Consider the following 26,536-nt stretch of genomic DNA (forward strand, 5'->3'; position numbering starts at 1 on the left):
CGACCAAATGGAGGGAGGGCCTGACTTTCCCCTCGTAGAGTTTCACCTTCGTTCAATTTCGCTTCGTTGCGTTGCACGTATGGGTAGAATGGCTAACGCTGCGTTTAGTGCTGATGAGCAAAATTTAGACACGCGAAGCATTTGCACTTCTTTTTTTTTTTTTTTCGTGCGACGTTGCAGTGACACAGAATCTCTAGTTTGATAGGTATAGATAAGCAAATGAACCGAGACGGGCTCCATCTAGGGACAAGCACAACACATACACTCTTAAAAATGAACTTCACTACATAGCACGCTCCTAGCCAACCATCACCCCGAATGACAACGTTCTCGCCCTAGATTTGTTGAAAACGGGAGGAGGAGCTTATTTTGTGCCGTGCATAATGGCCACAAAATAGGCTTCTCCTCCCGTTTTCAACAAATCAAGGGCGAGAACGTTGTCATTCGGGGTGATGGTTGGCTAGGAGCGTGCTATGTGGTGAAGTTCATTTTTAAGAGTGTAGAGCCTCCAAGAGCCTAAGGGACAAAATCAACGAGTAATTCGTGAAAAAGCCGATGTTATGCGTGGTATGGCAACATAACGTTCCCCTCATCGCAACTGTTGGCAGTCTTCCAACGTGGGGAGGAGAGCGGAGACCGGGAAAGTGCGCCTTTGCTAGGAGACGACGCCAGAGAACCTCATGACATCACCTACACTCTTAGAAACCAACTTCACCGCATAGCAGGCTCCTAGCCAACCATAATCTCGAATGATATATCGTTATCTGCCCTGATTTGTTGAAAACTGGAGGCGTACGCCATTTTTGTGACAATTATGAACAGCTTAAGTGTCACAGAAAAGGCGTACGCCTCCTGTTTTCATCAAATCAAGACAGATAACGATATTATTCGAGATGATGGTTGGCTAGGAGTGTGCTATGCTGTGAAGCTCATTTTTAAGAGCGTAGACTTAGAGAACCCTAAACAGTCCGAAAGTTTTGCGGAAAGTGTTTTGGAAAATGGGGAGAAGCGAAGTAATTACCCACTGATGCTGTTGTACGTATGCGTCTTTGTACAAAGTTGATTTTTGATACGAAATAAAATAAATATCGTCTTTTAGTCCGGAGTGACACTTTTGTGAGTGGCAAATTCTGACGTCGATTAGCCTAGTTAATACAGTTCGAGTACATCGGTCGCCGGAAGCTGGCGGTCTTATTACACCAGGGACAGTTCTTCGGGTCGTTATACAGTTTAATGGTGCCTCCGAGGTTACGAATGATCAAGTTCTTTTCACACTCTTCCCTCCGCGGCAATCACCAGATCCTTTACACTTCCACGACACAAAGCGCCTGACGGCATAACATTCCCGCAAGGAATACGATACGCTCGGTCATCTCAAAGTATAAAAGATAAATTATTCTCCACATTTCGTCCTATCTTCACGTCACTTTATATGACCGTTATTTATGGCAGGGCGAATAACCTTTCCTGGCGCTCGAAAACTTGGTAACACCGCGCTGGAGGGTCGAATACCATCTTCTATTGATAGCCTTCGTGAAACTGGTATGGAGAAGCGTGCCGTTCTGACACTGATAACATATTAATGCGCGCTGTCGATATATAGTTCTGTATTTGATATTTTGAGGCCCGGAGAGTCGAAATATTCCGCTCATCTCACTTTCTTTCCTTTCACCGATTTTATCCGAGAGCGAGTGAGGGGTGCGCGTGTGTCGTCTGCGTAAACGGACTACAATGGAGAACACTGCCTCTCTCTCTCCGCTCGTGCAGCTACGTCATCCAGATGCAAGGGGGCGTTACCCTCTAAGGCGCCGTGGTGCTTGGCTATTAGAGAGTGTAGTAGACCGTTGATAACGTCAGCGTGAGGCTATACCGTACCTACCGGAACCAATGGTAGCGAGCATGACTCATAATCTTATCAGTTGATTGGGTGCGGCAGACACGGTAACTCGGAAGCCCGTTGTCAACGCTCTACTATTAGCGAGGTTTAGTATACACTCTAAAAACAGAACTTCACCGCATAGCACGCTGTGCGCCAACCATTGCCACTAATGATAGGGTTATCGCTTCTGATTGAAAGACAAAGGGGGGGGGGCGTACGCCTTTTTGTGGCATACGAAAATTGCCACAAAAAGGCGTACGCCCCCCTCTCTCTTCGAATCAGAAGCTATAACCCTATCATTCGTGGCAGTGGTTGGCGCACAGCGTGCTGTGCGGTGAAGTTCTGTTTTTAGAGTGTACGGGAAGAATTCTACGAAGACGGTACGATAAAACACGTTATCAAATGCAAGCTTAGCAATGTGACGTCACTTTCTTGAAAAAAAAAGAGATGGTGATTGGCTTATCGTGTTCACGATAGCGAAACTTCATTGTCAAACCTCTATAACCAACGCTTTTTTTTTTTTTTCTTGTTTCAGGTAAGCTCTTCTATTCGCATCGCATCAAGTCACGTGAGTTGACTTGCTGCTCTTCATATTTATTTTTATTTTTATTTTTAAAGTTTTCGAGCACACGATTTTCTGAGGCATATCGCGATATACTTCTCCCTGTCGCCCAGTTCCAGTGAAGCCGCACACCGGCGAAAAACAGTAATACAGTCCCAGTGACAGATAAAATCCGTGCTTCGAACATTTTGCTGAGTTTTAGGGTTTTTTTTTTATAAATTATATTACTCCGTTGGAAGTAATCTCTGTCCTATACATTCTGCTCGAGTGTGTTCCTGTTACATCAGCGCGCACGCAAGTGCTAGAGAAAGTAAACGGCACACACAAAAAAGGCACACGACAGATTTCAAAGCTGAAAAGAAACGTGACACGTAGTGCAAAGACGTGTCAGCAGAACTTTTGTTTTTCGATTTACTGTCGTTAGTTTATTGTGCACGCGCGCGCGAGAGAAAAACATCCATCTAAAAATGGTCTAAGGAATGTGCCACTTATGTGTGTGTATGTATGTGTGTGTGTGTGTGAGAGAGAGTTCCTTCGTTTGGTGTTCCCACGGGTGCCTCATGATTCAGGCTGCTTTCTTTCGCGAAGCAGTATAACTGCGGTGGCGCTGGGGCATCCACGAAGCCCCCCACCAGGGTTCTTTTCCTAGCTATTTTTTTTTTGTCTTTTTCTTTTTCTCAAGGGCCGGATTCCACGCTCGGAAGATGCTTTCTTTCTCATTTTATTGTGATGTTCTTTTCCCATAGACATGTCTGCGAACGTCTTTTTACGACGGTAGTCTCTCTCTCATTCAGTGGTGAAGAGAGAGGGGGGAGGGGGGCATGTCGAGGGCAGGAATGGAGGGCAAGATTGGAATGCCCGAGATTATTTTCGGTGCATTCGACGGGGGAAGAAAAACCAAAGCGGGTTTTCATGACCGAAGGTTACGCGAGCGGACTACCGCGCTACGCGGTCAGTGTTTGCGGTTCCGTTTGGGCGTTAAACGAGAGTAGTGGAAGCGCTAGCGTACAACGCTTTGTGCTAACAATGTTTCGATCTAAGTTGGAATGTTAAAAAAAAAAAAAAGTGAAGTATTGTCTTTGACCTGCCAGGGGCCGTACGCGTCAAACCGCGGAATCTGCATCGTGGTTGGACGCTTCAAATTTGAATTTTGAAAGATACAAACGTCAGAGCAGCGTGGAGCTGCTCTCGAAGCGCGTGTAGTTGCGATAATTATGATTTATAAATTGCGGAATGATCTGCTGTGGGACATCCGCAGCTTGTACAATGGAATGAATATGTAACACTCGAAGAAGCAACTCTGTGGGGAGAGGTGCCAAAGACATGATCCTATATACTAGGTTGTGATCCGGAGCTTGAGCGTCAGATAAGTCGCGCGTCTAAGTATTGTGGCTCCTACGCGTTTTTCTTTTTCTTTGTTTTTTTTTCTTTTTTTTTTTTTCATTGTAGAAAATAGTACAGGGCGACCGGAGATACATTTTACATCGTCGCTTCTCGGAGACTTGGCAAAGCCGACAGCCATTGTGTTGTCTGCCCCCGAAGCTGTTGAGGGGCATCGGGTAAGTAGGCGCCTGCCGCCCTAATTGGGGGTTGAGGCGTGCTTACTAAAAAAAAAAAGAAAAAAAAAAGAAGGGTGCCACTGCTCGTAGAAAGAGTTGTACAGGCAAACTACGATGACACAATCGCTTAACACCTTTGCTAATTTGCTATGCAGTACACGAAAGGGAACACGAAAATTCCATCACGCGCGTGCATCATGGGGAGATCGGTTGCTGTCGACGACGCACCCCGAACGACTAATCCAGCGTCGACACAACATCGTTCTTATTGCCCGTCACCGGCAACGCGGTCCCTTCACCATCTTCACTTGAGCGCGAGACAAACTCAGGGAAGGATCAATTCATCACGTTGAGCAAACGAACGTCGAGTGGCGCCACTGACAAGTCGACAACGAGGCCGCCAGTGGCGCCGGCTATGACGCGCGGAAGAAATGCAGTAATTGCGTCAGGGCTGCCGTTTCTGCTTTCTCGCAGTTCAGGCCCGCAGAAAGCATACGACAGGTATACTGGCGACAGGACAAGCAGGAGAAGAAGCAGACGGACGAAGACGGAAGCAGAAAACGAATCGAGAGGTGGTAGTTGCCAGACTGGCAATCGATAACAAAGCGGGAGTGTGCTGAATTTGATCGATATGACGGGTCCGGTTTTCTGGGCATTGTCTTTTTGTCGGCCCATTAAGAAACAAAAGGACGAGGGCTTTGAAGCCGAAAGAGGGCGTCTGAAAAAAAAAAAAAGAGAAAAAAGTCCTCGGTATAAATATAAATGTCGTAGGTGCAGGACAGTATTCCTCGGCAGCCCGAGCCTCATTTTGTAGCAGAAGATACGCCTGCTCTCCAGTAGTTTCTTTGCATTTCCCTATATTTCCTGAAGACGATTTTTTTCCCCCGTGTTCTTTTATTCGTCCGCAACGGAAAAAGGAGACGTTTGCGTTCTTCTTTCTTTTTCGATGACAATACTCCTTCGTTTCTCTTTGTTGCGTGTCGTTGCGTTGTTACGGTTTCTTTCCGCGTCGTCTGCTGATTAATTCAGGATACATATACTTCTGCTTTCTTATTCTCGCAGCGCCATCTATATCGATTTTGCCTTTCTCCTTTGTTGTTCGCAGGGTCTGTTATGCACTCGCGTGCGGCTCTTGCGTGACAGTGCCCACTGTTTATGTTGCCGCGCGCATTTATACGAACACGTATTCTCCCTCTCTCTGTGCGTGGCTTTCTGCGGCGCGCGCGAGCTTTTTTGCATCGCAGTGATTCGACTGCCGCGGCGCATGTCTGAACACCCGCGAGGGGTTCGGGCACGGCTTGTGCGTTTTAAAGACTATTGAGAACACGACGAAAATGGCTTTTACACAAATGTATCGCAAACGCAATTCAAGCTCGTTTACTCAATCGCAGAATCAATTAGTCTTTCGTATGCTAGCTCAGATTGCGAGTCAGCGTTATTCAAGTCTTGCGCATGTCTCTGTCATTCGACGTTATGCCGTATTGACCGCTACGGCGGTTGAAAATTGACGTATCTCTACGGGAGAGCGATATATCAATGTCACGACATCCACAGTGCATTTTGCTTGTTCTCTTTGACCTACTTCTTCCCGCGCATGGATCTTAGTTAATCTCATTTATTGAAGCTGTGTTTCCTGTGCATGACAAACGATCGGTGTATCATTTGTCAATGCGCAAAAGAGGCTCTGGCCTGGCTTACGCGATGTATGGACTTTCCTGCCTGCTTTGGCGCACTATATTTCGTTCAGTCAACGACAGTCGGCAGAATCCTCCGAGGCTGGCAAACTGTGGTTTTTCAAGCCCTTGATAATGTAGGAGTGAGATTGGATCACGCTTTTGAGATGTTTACACGTTGAGTTTGCCGCGATCCAACCTCCTCTTGGGCCTCTCAGAAACTGCACACTTGCTTAAGAAACGCGAACTTTCTTAGCTTCATTAAGTATACGATATATAGGAAGGCGCGCATAGGGCCTTGCTACGAAGGATACAAAGAATGTTCTGTTAATCCTCAGGACAAGAACAGAGACTGTTCTTCTTCTGGGCTATACAAAGCACGTACCCCAGAATAAATACGTACAATAAAAACTCGTCATCTCAACACTAACCAGGAGTCAGTCATGCTGACAGCAAGCGACCGCTTAAAGTAAACCCGCTTAAAGCGTCAATTTTGGTTCGAACGCGAATTTAATATATACGGAACTTCATTTTCGCAGTCCAACGAACAACGGCATATATACATCAAGCTGTTAGTAAAACAAAAAAAATTTCGTCACTTTCTTTTTCCTCTCCCTCAACGAGACCTCGAATGGAAGTGAAAGTGAAAGCTGTGTCTGCGCAAAATGCACGTTATATACATAACGAAGGGATGGCGACGAAGTATATACGGAACAAAAAGTCGAGGGGGCTAGTGACAGGAAGAAAAGTTGTCTTCTACGGTACCATGTTGACCGGCGCCACGCGATAAAGATGGAGTGAATTTTGCGGCCATCAATCTATCAGGGATGACGGCGCGTCGCTCCTTCAACGAAAATACATGGACAGACTGAGCGTCCTTTTCTCTCTCTCTCTCTTTCTCTCGAAAGTGAATCTGTACGATACGTAAGAAATAGGAAGGCGTGAATTCAGGCATAGATGGATATTTCAGTCCGGAACGTTATAATGTAGTATACATGATAACGTTCCAGACTGAAATATCCATCCATGCCTGAATTACTATGCCATGTGTTTGTTTTACTAACAGCTCGATATAGTATATACGTCGTTGTTCGTTGGACTGCGAAAATGAAGTTCCGTATATTAAATTCGCGTTCGAACCAAACTTGACGCTTTAAACGGGTTCACTTTAAGCGGTCGCTTTGCTGTCAGCATGACCGACTCCTGGTTAGTGTTCAGATGGTGAGTTTTTATTGTACGTATTTATTCTGGAGTACATCCTTTGTAGCCCAGAAGAAGAACAGTCTCTCTTCTTGTCCTGAGGATCGCCTACTAACGGAACATTCTTTGTATCCCTTGTCGCGAGGCGGTTTGCGCGCCTTCTTATATATTGTATACTTAATAAAGCTAAGAAAGTTCGCGTTTCTTAAGCAAATGTGCAGTTTCCATAGTAAGAAGTATGGTGTGCGTTCTGTATTGCTTGCTTCATCTATTTGTAGTGAATATAGCACGCTGTCACTGAGTCACGCAATAGACTGGGATGCTACGATATTTCCCCGTTCCTTTCCATCTGTCCAAGCATTTGGATACCGCTTATAGCCACATTTGCTATTGCAATATACAGTTGCTATTATAGCACGGTGTAAGAGACGAAATCACTTACAGACTTTTTTTTTCGTCTGCCGATAGACAATTTTAGATTGACGGTGCCTGAACAACGTCGAAGTTGAATACTATAGGGTGAAATAAGGGCAACGGAATGAGGTGTCGTCACTGCACGTGCTCCGAACACGCTGTACTGCGCAGTGGCAGCTCCGAAGGCTTACGGCAGACGCAAACGAAGGCAGTGCGAGAGTTTTAGAATGGGGTTTCCCCAGCGCAACTCAAAATGCTAGCCCCTTCCGCACGCAGCATCATCATCATGCGGTAGCACAGCATTCAGCACGGTATTCATTTTGTGTGCGAAATATATTTCACTTGAAGGATGCTAGTGTTGGTTCTAATATCATTGTCGGATTAATGTTACACTAAACGATGCGTCAGCTAATTTTTGAAAAATATTGCGCGACTCCAACGCTTGGGTCCCGGTTACGCGTGTACCCATGGATCGTGCATCGGCGATCCCCAATTTCATTGGGCCCCCCCAAATCTCTTGGGCACGCTGTTCTAAAACAGCCTAATGTCGGATGTTTTTTTTTTTTTTTTTTTGCGTTGGCGTTGTACTACACCTAACATATTACTATGCATAAGATATATTATAGTATAACGCTATTTCTATGAAAGAAAATCCGTTTCATATTACCAGCTCCTTGGTATCTCAGCAGAGAACGTCATGTATGGGAGCCCCCTTTTTCAGAGAATACCACGGGCGTCTCCGGGCAACCATGCTTTCGAGCCTTCCGTCGAAAATGCAATTAACATCGATTTCCTCGCCGAGGAGAGTCCTTCTATACAAAGTGTATATATGGTAACTACCTGTGTTTTCACCCGTGTCTGTGTATATATGCTGCAAGATGGCCGCCAAGACGAGTTGCACGCCGTCAAATTCCGGAGCCCCAACTCGCCTGAGTTGCGGTTGAGCGCTAGCGCTATATGGAATCTGGTTGATTGACTTCGAAGTGTATATAGTCACGCACGCGTGAACAAAGACTCTGTGTTTATGTTTGCGTTAAGACACTGTTGAAAGAAGGTTTACCTAACTTTTATCGAAGAGACACTTTAATGTCTGTGTGCTGTTTGTGTGAGTGTTTGAGTAATGTCGGTTCGTGGATTCACTTAGACCACCTTAGCGTTCTTTAAAGTGCGCTGAAACCCGAGCACACGCGGCAAAACGAGGCAAAATAACTTGTATCATGTCGCTTGTTGGTGACGTGCTCGGTCCGGGTTCGAAATCGAGCCCTCAACAATGACTGTGTGACTTTGGAATATAGAGTCGGAATTCACTTGCAGTACGCCAGGGCGTTCACATTTGCTGCATGGAGTATGTTTTGTACACGTTAAGCATTTTATGCTTCGGGAACAACAATCGGGACAACAATCGCTTCGGAAATTACGTGCCATATGTATCAATAATTGCCCATCGCGCACTGCACTGAAACAAATAAAATTCGAAGACAATTGTCTAGATACAGAGGCCGGCGTCACAGGAAGATGCACGTCTGGAAGGAGTGAATGAGAAGTTGCTCCTCGGGGCCGAGGAGGTCCCTTGCCCGGTCCCACAAGCATCCCTTCTCCGCGTCCTAGCCCTTACGCTGACAGCATGGCGTCTCCAGCCGGAAACAGTCCGGTTGCTATATACCTCAGATGAGCTTCGAGAAATTGCGACTGCAATATAACGGGTTTCTCTTTTGCTCTCTCCTGGCGTCAATTCAGACTGCTGCGTCACCTTTAAGTCTGTGTATCGATGCAGATTTCGCCACAGGGTAACAGAGGAGCGCCTGTGATTGAAATGCGCGAGAGCTTCTCATCTGGCGGTAGGAGAACTACTATCACGGACCGCCTCGTATTGCTTTTAAGTTTGATCTCCTGCGCTGAGGGGGGCCCCTCGTGCGACCTTGCCTGAGGCAGCGGGGATGCCTCTCGGTAATTGCCTCGTTAGGATCCAGCTCCTGATCTAGGAGCCGTTGTGGGGCAGCTAGCGCTGTGTCGCTTCCAATGATGGTCTTCGGAGAGATTTCTCGTCTAACGGGGGGGTGTCCTCCTGGTGGATAGTTGGTGTTCGAACGGGGCTATCGAATTTGTCTTAGGATGAGCTATAAAGTTTGAATATTGGAGAGCTACGGATAGTTATATATGAAGATAGTATTATGGTGGTAATTCCTGTTAAGGAATGTTTATTACCTTTGGAACATTGAATGCGTCCTTAAACGTCTCCCTTCCACAAGCACGTTGTGATAGTCTGTGGTATCGGTCCGTGAACACATGGACGTGGTTTGGTCATTTTTATGGTTTCTTTTTCATAGCCTGTCGTACTTGCAACCTTGATGTTATCGTACAACCGATACAGCCGCTGGCGACAAGCCAGCATCTATAGCCACGGCTGTTAGCGTTGCTGACAACAAGCCCGGTTGAGTACAGTTTTTCATTATTTCTGATGCACCGTGCATTGGTTCGAAAAACATACATGACCTCAAAGAAGAAACACCTACCTGCTGGGACATGTCACGTTGTAGAATCGCTTGCTTCTGCACGATCCCTCGGAGCTCGGCGATCTCCTGCCGAGTCTGCGCGTCGCGCGCGTCTAGCCGCGCCGTTGCCGCGCGTAGGGAATCCGTTTCACTTCTCAACGCATCCAGGTCACCCCTGAACAATCGTGACTCCGATTTGAACTCCTGGCTCAGTGTCAAGGCTGACGTCACGTTTGCTTGACGCGACAGTTCGGCAACTTCCGTCCGCACCTCCTGCAGGGAACGTCGTAGCCAGGTCGCAGTCGCTTCTTCGGTTCGCGAGTGCGCGATGCCGCGCGCTACGTCTTCGTCGAGACTTGCGCGCAGGGCCTCCACTTCGAGGCGTAATTTCTGTACGTCCGACCTCAAAGGAGTTTCTACTTTGGCCGCATCCTTCAGGTCCAGTCGCATTCTTTGTAGCTGAGCTTGAAGCTCGTCCAACGCTGTCCTCTCGCGTTGTAACGCGCGCAGAGAACGTGCGAAGGCACGCTGTCCCGCCGCGTGATGTTGACGGTGCGGCCGGTGACGCGACGGCGCCGTTGGAAGCGGCGTTGAGGGCACTTCCATACCGATATCAACAATCCGTTCTTCCAGGCGCTTGAGCGCCTGACGGTCCTGTTCTCGACCACGCTGTAACGCCTGAATCTCCGCTCGTAATTCCCTCACGACGTGGCTTAAATCATCGTCCGAAGAAGTAGACGTCGAGCTCGCCACAAGGCACACAAAGCAACAGATCGTAGTAATCACCCACATCGTTGTTTTCGGCACTTTGGCTACACGGGAGGGGGATTCCTTGCACAGAATTTTAGCACTCAATCACATTCGGGCATCTAGCATTGCTGGACACGCTGCGGGCCTTGACTGATCATACTGCACAGTAGATTTTCACTGCCGCTTAAGAATACTCGTAGCACGTGCGATGGCAGAAGGGTAGTCCACAGTGTTCCGCGCTCGCCTGTTGGCGCCCTCCGACTGAGCTCCGATCGTTTTTGCGGGAGCGCTTTAGCGGTCCGCTCTCTTTCCCCATTTCTCTTTCCCCGCTCGCCCGCCGCGTATCTTCCTCCTCCGTCGGCGTCTCTTTTTTCCTGCATCTGTCGTTGGGGCGGTGCACCTGGCGTTCTCGGGGGGGACGTGTGTATGCGCACTCTGTGCTCGTCTTGCAGACAGACCCGGGACACTGTGATGTGTAGATTGTCTGCACGTGAGCGCGGGGGAAGAGTGTGCACAAAAAGAAACAAGCAAAGGTTGAACGCGTTATATATATATATTTTTTTTTGGGGGGGGGGGGAGGGGGAACAAAATACCTAGAGAGGAGAAAAGGAGGTGGGGCAATGTGCTTGGCCCCCCATCCTGTCTGCCTAGTGGGGGAATTTGAGGTAGCTGGGGTCAGAGGAGAGCCACAGTAGCTGCGGAGAGTTTGGGTTTGATTATTTGGAGGATTTTTATTGTTGCGTATTCAATTTTTTTTCTGTGTGTATGTATGTGTCTTTTACATCCACGCATTTCGTGGGCTCGTGCGCACACGTGGAGTGGATCTTGTGGAAGAGGGTACCAATATGGCGACGATGGGGGAATGTCGAGAGGGGACTGCACTGATGTCTGGCCGATTGTTAAGACGAGACGGGGGACTGCGCTGGTTTGTATGCAACGGTGGGCTGCGAGCACGCGAGATGTGACCAGCACGGCAAGGTAGTAGAAACGTCACGAGATGGCGCACTGCGCGCGCACGGTTTGCCTCAGCATATAGTAGGGAACTGGGAGGTGGTGGGTTCGAATCCTACCACCCTCTGTCCTCTCTCCATCTGTCCATGTCTGTGCGGCGCTCATAGCCACAGTTGCTACGCGGCGCTAGCACGAAATTAGAAAAAAAAAGGAAGATGAATATAATAGAATATGCGGCTGAAAACACAAAGAAAAAAAATACAGAAAAATTTGGCTCTGATTTCCACGAGATCAACCGCAAGTCGACAATCCATGAAATCACGAAAGATCTGCGTTTCTTCGCTGATCCAGATTAACTTTTTAGTGCGTCGATAAGCATTGGTGTAGATACAGAGCCTTATACAACGAACCCTCGTTATTATGACCATGGTTGTTCCCGAAAATTTTGGTCATAATGCGGAATTGTCATACACAGCGTAGAATTTGCAGAGGTTTCGCACTGCATTGTTCCCCAAGAGTATGTTCGTAAAGCGCGTATGTCCGATTATCGGGGGTCATATTAACGAGGGTTCACTGTACCACTTAGGAGGTCCTATATAACACTTGGACTTTAGCTAAGGCGCTGCCCACAATATCACGCCGGAGGCGCCATAGTAAATTTTGAATGTGCCCTTCGAGGAGTCCATTTTGCGACAGCATTCCATCAAAGCCTCCGTCGCAATGTGTATCGGACGAAATAGAAATAGGAGTACTTTTCCATTTCCCCCCCTTGGAGACGGATTATGCCTCAATACTTCTGTGCAGCGCGGACGGGTGAAGCACCCAACGGGGTCTTGTCGTGTTCAGATATGAAGCTTTTATGATGGCACTCGACAACTTTGATATTGCTACTGTTATAAAACGACCCAATCGATAGAGCCATAAAAAGGAAACGAGTGTCGTGTTCTCCTTTTTTTACGATATTGGCGAGAGGTTGTCGCTTGACATGTGCGCAACATTACACTCTGTAGCTCTTTATTCCGTAATATATATATATATATATATAAATATGTAAATATATATATATATATATATATATATATATATATATATAAATATATTGTATATGTATGTATATATATAAATATGTAAATATATATATATATATATATATATATATATATAGATACTCATTGAACGATGCACAGCTACCCAGGGCCGACGAGCCGCAAACACGGCGAAACACGTGTCCTCTGGTGCTGTCGCATCGTTCAATGAGTATCTGTTTCTCTACGTGCAGCCATAGAAGCCATTTTAATCTGTAAGTTTGAATTTCAAACACGTCTAGCATCATTTACTTATTTTTTTTCATGGCTTTTCCCCCCTCTTTATATATATATATATATATGGATGTGACAGCGTAGAACCAGTGTCTTGTAGAACGTGGTTAAAACTCAGTTGAAGGCAGTATTTCCTATAGAGTGCAACTCTATGCATCTCCTTGAGCTTGAGGTCGTTCTAACCATGAACAAGGTAACAAAATGGAAGTGAGTTGGCTTTGTTCGTGGTTAGAACGACGGGAAAGCAGCCGAGCCGGCGGTGACAAACGTCCGTACATAAAATTCTGAGAATCTCAAACACAGTTGAAAATTACTATATGGTTTTCTTTTAAATAATCAATCAATTAGTCACTATACAGGGTGTCGCAAGGCGCGCTTTTTACGGTTTCGGTTTCACGGCGCACGCTCTTTTCTAGAGTTTAAAAAGACATACTGGCTTTCAACGAGGATTGTCTCTCATTCTTCTTCTATCTCACTTTTGCCCCAAGTCTCCAAATTAATGAGTTAATTGATGAATTTTAGGTAATTAGTCATCTTGTAGTTGCATACTTTCTTCGAGAGAGGGTGGTCGGTCTGGCCGTATGACTGAACTGCAAAACGACATTATGCGTTTTTCATAGTTTTTTTTTAAATAAAAAGTCTGGACAAAGGATAAAAATAAACACCTTGTATAGATGTCGCCTCGTCATTATTTTTGTACCTGGTGAAGTGCAGTCGACCACATGAAAGCTTGCACGATAATAATCAGTAGTTTCGGTGTTACATTTTTGTCACTTGTGTTCACCGCGTCGTCCTCGACTCAATCCGACAGTCCCCGATAAGACAAACTAATTCGCTTCTGAAATGTTGGTTTAATGGGCCGAAGTGTCAAGCGGAAAGTTGTAGTTGTAGACCACCGCACGCGACCGAGGTTGATGTTGATGTTGGCTAGGAAGACAGCCCGCGAATTCCAGGAGAAATACCGCGTGAAAACGCGCCCGCGGGTCGCGATTGCGGCTCGCTTGATCATCTGCTTTGTTTGTCTCGCGTTGTTTTTCTCGTACGTGGACTTCTTTTTGAGTCCGAAAAAAGCCACATACAAGGGAGCATCCCAGGGCCATTCTCGGCCTCTCAGACAATGTAGAGTGAAAATAATAAATAACAAAGAAAGAATAATAAAAAATTCCTGGCACGCAACAATCGCTTGCTTCTTTGGCATCGTTTGCGCCCAGCATCTTGGAATTTACCCAGTTTGGAACTTCATGTACTCGCTGGTCGCAGTATACTTCATTATATCACGAAGAAGAAGTCTTCCTTCGTTTGTTCTTTCCCTCTCTCCCTCTCGCTCTACTTTTTTTTTTTTTTTTGTCCTTCCAGCTTCTTCGTCCTGGAAGTAATCCTCAGAGAGCGTGGTTGCTCCTTGAGCAAACGTGTTAATCACTCTTTCCCAAGTTTCCTAATTACAGTTTCTCCTCCCCCCCTACTTTTGTTTACCCTGCCTTTGTTTCCTGCTCCCCGTTCATCAACTTTGTTCCCTCCGTTCAAGTTTTAAATCGATCGTCACTTATCGTGTGTTACTCTTAAGCCGCTTCCTTTGATTGGCTGTCAGTCGATTGTTCAGAGGCGCGCGTAGGAGGGGGGGTGGATCTTTTATTAGTTGCCAGGGTGCAGTTCGGTTAGTGACAGTTTCCGATTACGGCGCGGGTATTCCTTGTTCTAAGTTTACGCCCGAGGTTGCTATTGAAAAAAAAAAAAAAAAAAAAAAAAAACATATACGTGCATCATTTCGAGCGTTGGAGCCGCGATTGTTGTGAGCTAAGCTTTAAGTGGCTTACTTTTAGCGCGAACGCGATTGGATGCGCGTTCTATTTATTTTCATTTTTTTTTAAATTTTAAATGGCGCTGCAGTGGTGCGTGATTGCGTGAAAGACGGGATTATAAATCTCCTTCTAAAAGGCTGAGTTTTTCGCGCGATTTTTTTCGTGTGGGTGGCTTCGGAAACTGGGAAACATTCGTCAGTGCGTAAAGCTTATGGCAAAAGAAGCGTCGCGAACATAAACGTTGCGCGTGGGATGATGCTTTCGGCCTGCGTACGAAAAAGGTTGCGAGTGAAGAGTTATACGTGCTGATAACACTTCACTCACTCGTATGTTTTTGCTGCCATACCGTATCATAGCAGGCCGCGTGGGAGGCAAACGAAGCAAGTTCGTTTCGCTGCATTGCACGGCTGACGCGCTGGAAAAACAACTTTAGAGGCACTACTTTTATGGCACTATATTACGCGGTACATGTTTTGTGGAGAAGCAAACTCAGGAGGAGCTACGAAAGCTGCAGAGTGGGGTTCTTGTACCCATTGGAAGAACTCGGTACACAAGTCGAACGGGAATGAAAATGTGTCAGCGCCAAAGAACGAATTCGGTTCCAGGAACAGAAATGGAAGATATGGATACATGACGTGCAACCACACGGTCGGATAACACCCCATGGGTGACGTTGAGGGTAACGCCATGTTGTAAGCACATTTGTACGTCCCCCCCCCCCTTTTTTTTTGAGTGGGGAGGAGTGTGCTGTTTAATCCTTTGCCTCCGGACCTACATTTTTCGTTTCATCCCTTATTTCATGCAAGGGTGTACGCTATACACAAAGCGGTATTCCTAGAAGTCCTTGTCCTTTCTTTCACCCCTGTCTCGATGTTCGTATGACTGCATTAATCCAGGCCTCGTTAGAGCCAGAAAAGATCTCGCAGAAGAAAAAGCCGAGCTCGAGAAGGCATCGTTAAAGCCTCTCTCTCGGTAGTGAGGTTATTACTGCATTTCTATGTTGTCTCGTTCTTTTTCCGTTTATTTTTATCACGAAAAAGCGAGCATTTAGTTCGGACAGTAATTATCATTTTGCTACGCGAGCACAAAGCCGTCGCCATTCATTGGCTGGAAACAGGTCACGTGATCTGCAGACGAACGATTTCTTGCTGCGCGACAGTTTTCGACGGTGTCGTCTGCTACGAAAGAAGAAGAAGAAAGGAAGGATGGCTAAATTAATCTCGTAGGCGGATACGTGACTGTTAAATCTTGCCTTGACTCTCCAAGACTTTTGAGTGAGGAGGTTTGATGAGAAACGAGCAAAAAAATAAGAAGATATAAAAGAAAAGTTTGCCTCTCATAACAGTGAGCAGAACAGTGATTTTGAAAACTGCTCTTGACGGGACTTATCCACCGGAAGTTTTCGCGGCTCTTCGGTTCCTGCTTGAGTGCGTCAAGTTAAGCGCCATTTTAAGCGGTTACAAAAAAGAAAAAAAGAAGAGCAGCAGCAGAAAGAGAGCAGCACCTGCTGTGTGTCTTGAAGCGTTACCGAGAAGTGCGGTTGAAGTGATTTTTCTCTCGAACGAAGGAGCGGCTCAAACCGCATGCGGTGCGTGCTGTGTGTGCAGTCGGCGGTGCGAAGCGTCTTTTGTCAGAGATAAACAAGCGAAGATTTTATTTTCGTTTTGTTTTGTTTTGTTTTTCTTTTGCCCGGAAGAGCCGGTGTCGTCAACTGTACTATACACTTCGAAGCGCCAACCAGATCTCCAGCAAGATTGTGCCGCCGGTAGATTGTTCCACCGAGTATTGGGAAAAGTGATTTTAGGAAGTATAGCTACTTACTACAATACCTGGGTAAATTACTTCTAAAATGTAATTAAATTACATTACTCATTACTCCAGTTAGAATTTAATTCAATTACATTACTCATTACTGCAATTGAAACGTAATGAAATTACATTACAGTTACTACGAAAAAGTAATGACATTACAAAGTCACTACTGCGAGCTTAATCGTAACGATGTTGAATATTTGGAAATAACTCGCCGGTTGCCAACTCTCTTTCTGCGAAGTGCCAACAAAACGCAGACTCGATTCTTTTGTAAAAACTAATGAGTAATGTCACTAAAATTACTTCCCAAATGTAATTAAATTACATTACAAGTTACATAATGACAAAAGTAATGCATTACCAAATTACCAGGAAAAGTAATTCATTACTGTAATTTCATTACAGTAACGACATTACTACCCAGGTATGCTTGCTACAGTTACTCTGAACAAAGAATCACTGGCTAAGTTGCAGTTACAATTATCTTGGGTACTTTATGGCTACTTTCCTAATCGGCAAGAGCACGAATCTAAAGCCTTTTCCAAATTCTACGCTAGTGCAAAGATTGTATCTCATTACGGCCGAAGTCTCATTACGGCCGATGTCTCTCGGACACATTTTGGGAAGCATAAAACACAGTATATACACAGCTAATATGGTGGATGCTTCTTTTTTTCTTTTTGGCCGTTATGAGACATCTTCGGCCGTAATGAGACTACCTTCGGCCGTATTGAGACTTTGGCCGTAACGTGACACTTGGGGAATAAAGGATTTTCGGCCGTAATGAGACTTTCGGCCGTAATGAGACTTGGGCCGTAATGAGACTTCGGCCGTAATGAGATGTTACCAGTGCGATTTGAACGTGCAGCAGTGGTCTTCGTCTGTAGTAACATTTGTCACGTCACGCTCTTGTTCCTGAATAGTGGTGATAGCTCTGTTCGTTTCCGGATACCTGATTCTTCGGAATTGCGGATAGTTAAGCCGTGGATAATGGTCAGCAACAGGTAGTGAAAGAAAATGTAAACGGTTCCCAAAATTACAGCGGGAAACAATGCGATTCTGAAGGAAATTAATTAGTTACTGTAACTGTAGCTACGCGAGCGGGTAACTGTAGTTGCAGTTTGCACGCCGTTACTCCCCGAAGAAGAGTAATTTAATGCATTTACTAGTTACTTTCTCATGAACTAATTACTTCCCGAGACTCGTTGCATCCATATAACACTTTACACTGTGCATTGTAAGATTTCTTTCTTTCTCTCTTTCTCGCGTGGTGTATAAATCGGAGTAGACGATTTATGTCGAGTATGTATACTATGTAGTGATTTTATATCGGGTAGAATATTTATGTCCGGGCCCGGCTGCGAAATTACCTGCTAATTAACTACTAAAAATTATTTTTTTAAAAATGGCAGAGATCATCTGCACATAAAATCTTGAAGGTTCATTGCGCTATATACAGTGGGTAAAAAAAAAATTAAAAAAATAATAAAAAAGATCCTACAAGTGCAGTTCGGCGGTGGAACACAAAGTTCGGCTTCTTATAGTATATAGAGCATCTTTCCAACGATTCCAGTTTTCAAGTCAACTACAATGACAACAACAAGACAATTTTCGAAGGGACCGTACCATTAAAAGCCACCAGTGGTATATATGTACAGAGCAGACAAGTTGAGGCCGCCCTCAAGTTCCTCAGCCCACTCTGCATCATAGCGTCGTCTTTGTCGGCACCGTCGAATATAACCTTTCTTATACGCATCGCGTACCCGTTCCTCGAAAAAGGGCGCCATCCTTTATTTCGTCGTACATACACCCACGTACGAAGGGAGACATTTATAAAAGCCGAGCCACGAAGCACGTATAGCCCGTATATGTATACACACACATACATATAGCAAGGCTGAAACATGTCTTTGTCTCAGAACGGAATTTCGCTCGCGCTACGAAGACATATTCCGGCCGCGTTGGCGGAATTCTTTTCTTTCGCGCCGCTCATCCGCAGATTTCCCTTTTGAAGGAAATTTATTCGCCCGAATTTCGCGCGTGTGCGTTTGTGGGTGTAACTGTGCGAGGGAGAGAATGGACGCAGATTTACGAGCGGCAGAAATGCGCGCGATTTTTTTTTTTTCAAATCCTTTTTTTTTCTTTTTCGCTCGCTCGCATCGTTAGAGGGAGTCTTAAAGAGAGGGAGGGTTGATGTAGGGCTTCTGGATGGTGCCAACTGCGGGAAAATGAGGAGAACAAAGGAAAGAAAGGTGAGTGGGGGATTCAGGGCGCGAGATCTTTCCCCCTGTTTCTCTTTTTTTTTTTTTTGGAAACGAAGGATTGCAAGTTTTGGTGTTTAGTTTAAGTGCGCCAAATTTCGGTGTCCTTCTGTTTGCTTTGTATCCTACACTCTTAAAAACGAACTTCACCGCATAGCACGCTCCTAGCCAACCATAATCTCGAATGATATTGTTATCTGCCCTGATTTGTTGAAAACGGGAGGCGTACGCCTTTTTTGTGACACTTATGCTGTTCATAATTGTCACAAAAAGGCGTACGCCTCCTGTTTTCAACCAATCAGGGCAGATAACGATATCATTCGAGATAACGGTTGGCTAGGAGCGTGCTATGCGGTGAAGTTCATTTTTAAGAGTGTAGCGTCCCTGTAGTTAAAAAAAGGAAGGACAGAGATTGGGGAGATCGCACTGTTGTGGAACTGCGGAGCGAACGGACCAACCTGGTGACAAGAGACAAACCACGACAACCTTAACCTTATACACAGCCGAAGGTTTGTTACAAAACCTCCTATGTGTTATAGGCACTTCACTTCCGCACTGCAGATCACCGTACGCATCCCAGCCGTCTCTTACCTACACTGCGTCGTTGGAAACGTTTTCTGGCACGTTCTCCAAACAGACACGGGCGGAGTTGCCCGCGAAGTCGTCCCATGCAAGGCCTCGTAGACTAAAAGAGGCCTCCTTTTCCTCCTTCGCTACATGGACACATAAATATCGTCCGCATCAGGCAATCGCCGCACACGATTTGAAACGCAGAAGGCCTGTGGCTTCCGTTGGCTTCCTTTGGCTGCGCCTATGGCTGACAGCGGCTCGTATCCATAGCCACGGCCGCTGAAAGCATGGCTGTGATTGGACTGGATTGGATTAGATTGTTATTTGGGGCGTGGCGATTATATCACGTGGATTATAGCCATCAGGTCTCATTCTGTCTAGATATAAAACGGAGCGCTTTGACAACAGCTTCGGCAGTTGTTTCTTTCTTCAGTCGCTCTGGCTTAGAGCATTGGTACCGTCAGTCGAAGATACCATAAGTGAAAGGTCCTATGTAAATACGCCGACTTTCGCATAAACGCGACCATGTCACGTGGAACACAGTGTTACGCTCCTGGCTGTACGAAGACGTCCGGCGTTAACCCATTTCGTGACATTCTATAAGCAGCCCCCTAATGGGCTGGGCAGTATGTTTAACATCCTCCGGCACTAGCTTCCTGTGCCTCCCTTTTTTCTGATGAAGAGCGTCCGCTCGAAACGTTAAGTATGGTTCCCCCTTTTTTCCCCTTTTTAAGTACACCAATCCCGGTTTTTACTCCTGTGTTTTGTGTACCTGGCAGTCCTTTTTATCGTTCTGACATTCTATAAGCCGATCACAGACTGTTCGCGTCCTGCGAACGCAATTCCACTCACCCGCTGGCCGCCAAAGGCCCTGCGGCCCCTCTCTGATTGGACTTGTCCGAGTGACGTTTTCTTCGATTTTCGGGGAGGGAATTCCGGCACACTCTCAACATCCGTCTTCCGCTTTTGCCATGCATTACTCAAATTGCACGGAATCTACTCCTCCAATTCTCGACGGATTTTCGGCGTTATAGTCGGTGATGAACAGGGAGTGAAACGGCAATATAGTTTCGGAATGTTTTTTTTTATTCCGTGTTAGCGCCGCGAAGCAACTGTAGCTATGGGCGGCGTACAGATGTGGACAGATGGGGAGAGGACAGCAGGGAGGAGTGGGGGACAGGGGGAGTTAGTATGCGTCCTGGGCCGACTTCTGGGGGAACTGTGCCGACATTCGTCTGGAAAGTCTTCGGAAAACCGACGGAAAACCTCAGACAGCACAGTCGGTGGTATAGGATTCGAACCAACAACATCCCAGTCTTCAGCACGACCTTGGCTACCACCAACGGGCGGTAGTTTCGGAATCGACACGGACGGATGTGACAGTCCCTTTAAACAGGACGCCCCCCCCCCCCCACTGTTGTTTTGTGGAAATAACCTCTCCCTCTCTCTCACTCTCTCCCACTCCCTTGTGCTGGCCGATCTGTTCTGCTGGACACTGCTAACCGTGGGGAATACCTTGCTACACAGCCACAAGATATTCCGCAGCAGACGACAGGAAAACATGCCGGCGGTGTCGTCTGCTAAGTGTCGTCTGCTAAATGCGCAGTATACGCCACTCCCAATATCCCGCACTGTGTGAATGCTCAACGTAACACGGGTCGGAACTTGATCTATGTGAGCAGTGTTTTCGTTTTTTCTTCCACTAGAATATTCCGTGAGGATGTCGCTCGTGTGAATACACGGATACTACACGGTGCTAGTGCGGCATTAAAAAAAAAAAAAAAAAAACAAGAAGAAGAATTCCGCCTCGGTCGTTACTCAAACCTTGTATCCATATCTCCGCGGCAGGCAGACACGTATTTGCGATACGACTTCACAAATCTCCCGCTGCGCGCCTCATGCAAAATACATCATAGCGACTTCCTCTATGTTTCAGTGAGAAGTCTTAAATGCGGCCCTCCTCTTCCTGCAGAACTGGTATTATATATGGAAGGCGAGACACATAACAACCTTTTGTCAATATGTCTCCCTCCAGCGCAACATTCCGCCGAGATAACTTTTCGCACCTCGAGGCGTTGTATATGTCTGCTACCGCCTTTCTGGTAATATGCTGATTTATGCCACGCGGTAATACTTTATTTCAATACGGGAGAAAAGAATGCTTTATGAGAATACTTGTACCTGTCGGAGACCTCCGCGGTGTGTGTTTATTGCGTCGCTGCAAATATATCTCTTCGCCCATGCAGTTCCTTTCACTGCTCTGGTGATATGCATATGTACTCCCTTGAGGGAGTAACTTTGCGTGTGTTATATCCCCATGATTTTGGAATATAGTTTCACGATGGAGTGGGATAACGAAGCGGCATTAAAAAAAGGAAGAAGAACGGCTGGATTAGAGCACTAGAAAGACAAGTTTCAGAGTTGCGCTGAGGTGGAAGAAGAAGTTTCAGAGTACTGCCAATCGCTTGGCTTGACTTGACTTCAACTCACGTAACTAGGCAACGCCACCATTTCCCTTCCACGCCAATATGGTCCGCTGTGTTAACGCTCTGCGACCAATTCAGTTTTATGTAAACTCGCGTGAGATTACCTGTGCGAGACAATCCTAGGCGCGAAAAAGTTTTCCTAGGTAGCGATAATATAATCTCAGCTAGACAATAATTTGATTTGAAAACACATACGTCGGACTGTAGCGTTTTAATTAACAGCGCCATTGTGATCAAAGGCAGCAATCCAAATGAATAAATAATTGGAAGGGATATGGTGGATCACGGTCACGTGGGTGGATTCGGCCAATAGCCATCGCGGCGGCGAGGGAAAATGCTGGCGGTACTCTGGAACTTGTTTTTTCTAGTGCTCTAGGATGGATGGATCCGATTGATTATTCTATTCTTATTCTATATTGGTTTGTGCAAGTAACAAATGAATCCCTGACCAACCACTGATCATGGTTGTCTCGCGACGTAAAACCACGAAGTCATTATTTACTTACTATTACATCCTATTGGGGAAGAAGGGGGCATATATTTATTAGAACAAAGAAAAAAAAAGAGGGGAGGAGAGGTCAGCCAAACGACTTGTCGGCTTGCTATTCCGCAGAAAAAAAGAAGAAAGAAAAGAACAAAAGAAAATTAAATAAAAGTAAAATAAAAAGAAAAGAATTGGGAAATAAAGGATAAACTAAGAAAATGTGACAGCAAGATGAGATAGATTAAAGACAAAGATGGACTTTAAAAAAAGGATGAGGGTAATGCGTATGAGGGTGAGGGTGGGACAGAAGGCATCCTGTATACAAGTGAGCGCGATCCAGTATGAATGTGTTGTTGTTGTTGTTGTTGGTGCTTATATTACATACAGCCCCGTTTCTGTAATTTAAACGCGATTTTGCGCTCCGCGCGTAAATGCACAGTTACAAGGAGATATAAAGTAGTGCAATCACGGTCAGAAGAGATAAGACGTCGGTTGATGACGGGATCTCTGGACGTGGTGGCCGTGGATACCGACGCTTTATAGCAGGGTTGCCGCAGTTTACGATCTAGTTACTTTTATGGCTCTCGGAATAAATCTTTTAATGAGTTCTGTTACTTTTTATGGCTCGCCTCGAGTATATGGCATGCTGGCACACGTTACCAACGGGGTGCGCGACTCGCTTTCAGATTTTACTGTCAGATAATGCTAAAGGGTTGCACCATTAATTAATTGTACGGTGAAAAAGATGTTTTATGGAAAGAAAGTCGAGGCAGACGTTCCGAACCAAGTGCATCGGAAAGTGTAGTTCCGAGGCTTCGTGGTATACAGTCAAACTCCTTTACAACGAAGCTCAGGGGACAGCAAAAAAAGTTCGCAGTAAAGGTATTTTCGTTAAAAAGGATGTCCATTATTGGACCTATAGGCTCCAGCGGGACCGCAAAAAAATTTTGCTGTAGTGGTATTTTCGTTAAAAAGGTGTTCGCTATAAAGAAGTTTGACTGTATACTTTGTACTTTGCACAGTTTTTGAGGTACATGCCCACCACTGCGCGCAGCATATAGCTAGTGTCTTGAAGTGAACTCGAACGGGCGTCACTTAGTTTTCGAACATACGGCGTGGCTCAGTGGATACAATATAGAAGATCTTTCGAGGTCATATTAAACACTAGGAGGAATTCCACCACCGGCCCCGCTGTCTGAGATCTTCCCAGAAACGACTCTCAGACTCTTTACACGGCTCACAACCAAACTTGTTTCGCCGTGCTAACGCAGAATACTAAACAAAAATTAATTGGGAATAATTGACTGCGAACTCCAATGAACTATGCGGTATCCCGTGCACTTCAAGAAATGACACGTTGTTTTTGGTCGAAGCATTGCGTGACAGAGCAGTTTCCAGCAAATAAAGTCGTGCTATAGTGTTAGCCATTAGTATTGGAGAAAAAAAAATACCACTCGAATACTTGACCTTATTAGTATAAGCTGGGTGGATAAATACTGGCCCGTAACAACCCCAGGATATACTACACTGGGATGGATCTCGATGTATACGCTATAAAACTAACTGTTTTAGTCCACAACTTCTTCCGGCGAGGCCAGCAGAGGGTTTTCATATAAGGGCCCAATGTTTTTCTTCACCGGGCGACGTTTATATGGCCCAGCTATTTTTCCGCCGGCTCGGTTTCATCGCCCTTATTGCGATCTGGCTTCCTTTGGTCAACCAGGGTTGGCAACTTGCTTTTTTTGTTTCTGGGCTGCTCATTGGCGGGAGCTTGATGTGGCGCTAACAGTGTGCGTCAAATGGCCCAGGTCTAAAGAAGATATATATACACAGGGTGGGTAGGCGACTGTATATAGGATAATGCTCGTATGGCACGCTGGGATATATTGTCCAGGAGGCGGTGCGAGATTACTGGACGCGTGGCTGTGGAAGATAAGATAGCGTTTATATCGCTGACGTGAACGGCAAGCGTAAAACGAATGAGTATTTTGTGCACGAGTTGTAGCTCTTTAACAAAAAGAAAAATGGTGGAGCCAGTACATGAGAATGGATCCTAATCTATATACCTACATATACCTCTATATCTGCAGGGCATCTTAAAAGTAAGGAAGCCCCCATAGAAAATGAAAACGGCCTGGCTATACTGGTGAGCTCTGCACTCTTAAAAATGAACTTCACCGCACAGCACGGTCCTAGCCAACCATCATCTTTAATGATATCGTTATCTGCCCCCTTTTGTTGAAATCGGGAGGCGTACGCCTTTTCTGTGACAATTATGAACGGCATAAGTGTCACAAAAGAGGCGTACGACCCCTGATTTCAACAAATCAGGGCAAATAGCGATATCAGTAAAGATGATGGTTGGCTAGGAGCGTGCTATGCGGTGAAGTTCATTTTTAAGAGTGTGGGGAAACCTGAAACCTGTATGGCGGCCATCTTTTATTTAGCCCTTGTTTATTTGTTTTTTAAATCTGACTGGTAAATAACTTAACCAGAAAAACACGCGTGTCACATACATAAAAAACAAAAACAAAAAAAACTTACGTTGAAACCAAGATGACGACATCCAAGATGGCCATGGTCACGTGGCCTGACAGCGTTGCTCCTTCCCCGATAAGTTTCTCTTTGATATGGATGTTTCCCAGCACTAACAACTGCGAGAAACCACGCATAACAAGCTTTCACATTCCACGTGTGAAAGAGTGACACGTCGGCCTATACAACATATGCTTGAAGTCATTTTATGAAGGACAGCCTTATGTCTTATGTTGACGAAGTAACCCTCCATCCTTCACCTTCTGTAGAATGTACAATCTTCCCCCATTCATCGTATTACTTTTCGTCGAAATACGTCCTCGAAGGGACGAAATAAGTGAAAGTGACGTGTAGTGAAAGACTCCCTCCAGGGCACGACGAAATACGAGTCAATTCCTTCCTGGAGACCACTTTGCCATGCCAACTCGTCCCATAGTCAATGCGCGGAAGCACTGTCTTTTTTGTTCGCTTTCTCTTCTTTTTTTGTTTTTGTTTTTTTGCGTTTAGAATGATCTACCTCGTATTTTCACCGAACGAACTGTCAATTAAAGTCGAAAGGGCTTTGCATACCTGCGCTGCTGCCATAGTTTCGCCAGCTGTCATGGGAAATGTCAGTCGAATGGCGTGCCGTCTTTTCTTCGACGGACAAATCGAAGACATATTTTTTCTCTCCCTCTCTCTCTCGCTCTCTTTCTACCTTCTAGCTGTTTCTCGCTTTGCAAAAAAACAAAAACAAAAAAGAAACATCGTGTAGATGGCCCGAGTACTACTTTTGCTCTTTTTCTTCTTTCTTCTTTATTTTTTGAAAGTACAAGCGCGTGATACTTGGCTTCTTTCGTTCCGAAATCGGCAGGTTTAAAAATCGGATATCTAAAAAAAAAAGAAGAAGAAGAAGAAAAAAAATCCTGTTGTCGAGCAAATACTAACTTCCTAAGAAGAGTGTTGTCTCATTTTTACTGTTATCGTCCTCATATTTATTGTATGACATCCATTTTTCTTGTGTGTCGGTGATTAAAAATAAAAAAGAACCGATACCGAAAGGCTAGTAAGATGCTTTTTTTTTTTGCTCGAACATTTACAAAATGAGGTGGGCATTAATGTTTACAGCTACCAAGCTATTATAACATTTTTATTTAGTTTACATTCAGTTGAATTCCGTCGCTACGTCAATTATATGTGCAATAACTTATGGTGATAGACTTTTTCTCGAACGGACTGGAACTGACCTGCAAGTGAAGTGTTTTACGACTGCATATCGGAGGCATCAAGGCTATGTTGGCGTTATAGTGTAACGGATTGTTGCTTGTAAACACAGCACAACAAGTTATATAAGTGACAGGTAACGCTACATATTTAAATTTGCGAGTAAAATTGCGGTAAAACGGCTCGGAGCGACGTCTGGTGGGAAATAATCCCCAATGTGTCAAGCAACAGTGATCTATGTTCCCGACTGGCTTGCTGCTTCTGACGGCTACGTAGCCGACTTGTTTTGTTTCAGACAGTGTTATGCGCATGCAGTGTAGTTTTGATGCGGTACTTGACGAGCAATGCTCAGTTGGAGGCGACTTCGACACTGTGTTGCCCGTAATTTTCAAGTTTAATTTTCTAAAAAAAATCTATGAGCGCAATTGGGACGAAAATTTCTGAGTAAGAGTGCTGAGAGCACTGAGGCTATCGAATAGATAAATTTTCTGAGATTGTTGCTCTAGTCCTTTACAGTACCTTCCAGGGAATAACGTTAATGATCACGGAAATCTGCCATATAACTCGATATCGACAACAAGCGTAGT

At 45.4% G+C, this 26,536-nt stretch overlaps 2 protein-coding genes across 2 annotated transcripts in view; one reads left to right on the forward strand and one right to left on the reverse strand.

Moving 5' to 3' along the window:
• LOC135368979 (angiopoietin-4-like) overlaps window positions 1-10,784 on the reverse strand; it is a 28,856-nt gene extending 18,072 nt beyond the window's left edge. The window contains exon 1 of the mRNA XM_064602565.1: window positions 9,801-10,784. Coding sequence (XP_064458635.1) covers window positions 9,801-10,571 — 771 coding nt within the window. The 5' untranslated portion in view covers window positions 10,572-10,784. The remainder of the gene's footprint in view (window positions 1-9,800) is intronic.
• LOC135368981 (TBC1 domain family member 2A-like) overlaps window positions 1-26,536 on the forward strand; it is a 216,382-nt gene that overhangs the window by 53,411 nt on the left and 136,435 nt on the right. The window lies entirely within an intron of this gene.

The sequence above is a fragment of the Ornithodoros turicata genome, chromosome 9 (genome assembly GCF_037126465.1).
Source record: "Ornithodoros turicata isolate Travis chromosome 9, ASM3712646v1, whole genome shotgun sequence".
Lineage (NCBI taxonomy): Eukaryota > Metazoa > Arthropoda > Arachnida > Ixodida > Argasidae > Ornithodoros > Ornithodoros turicata.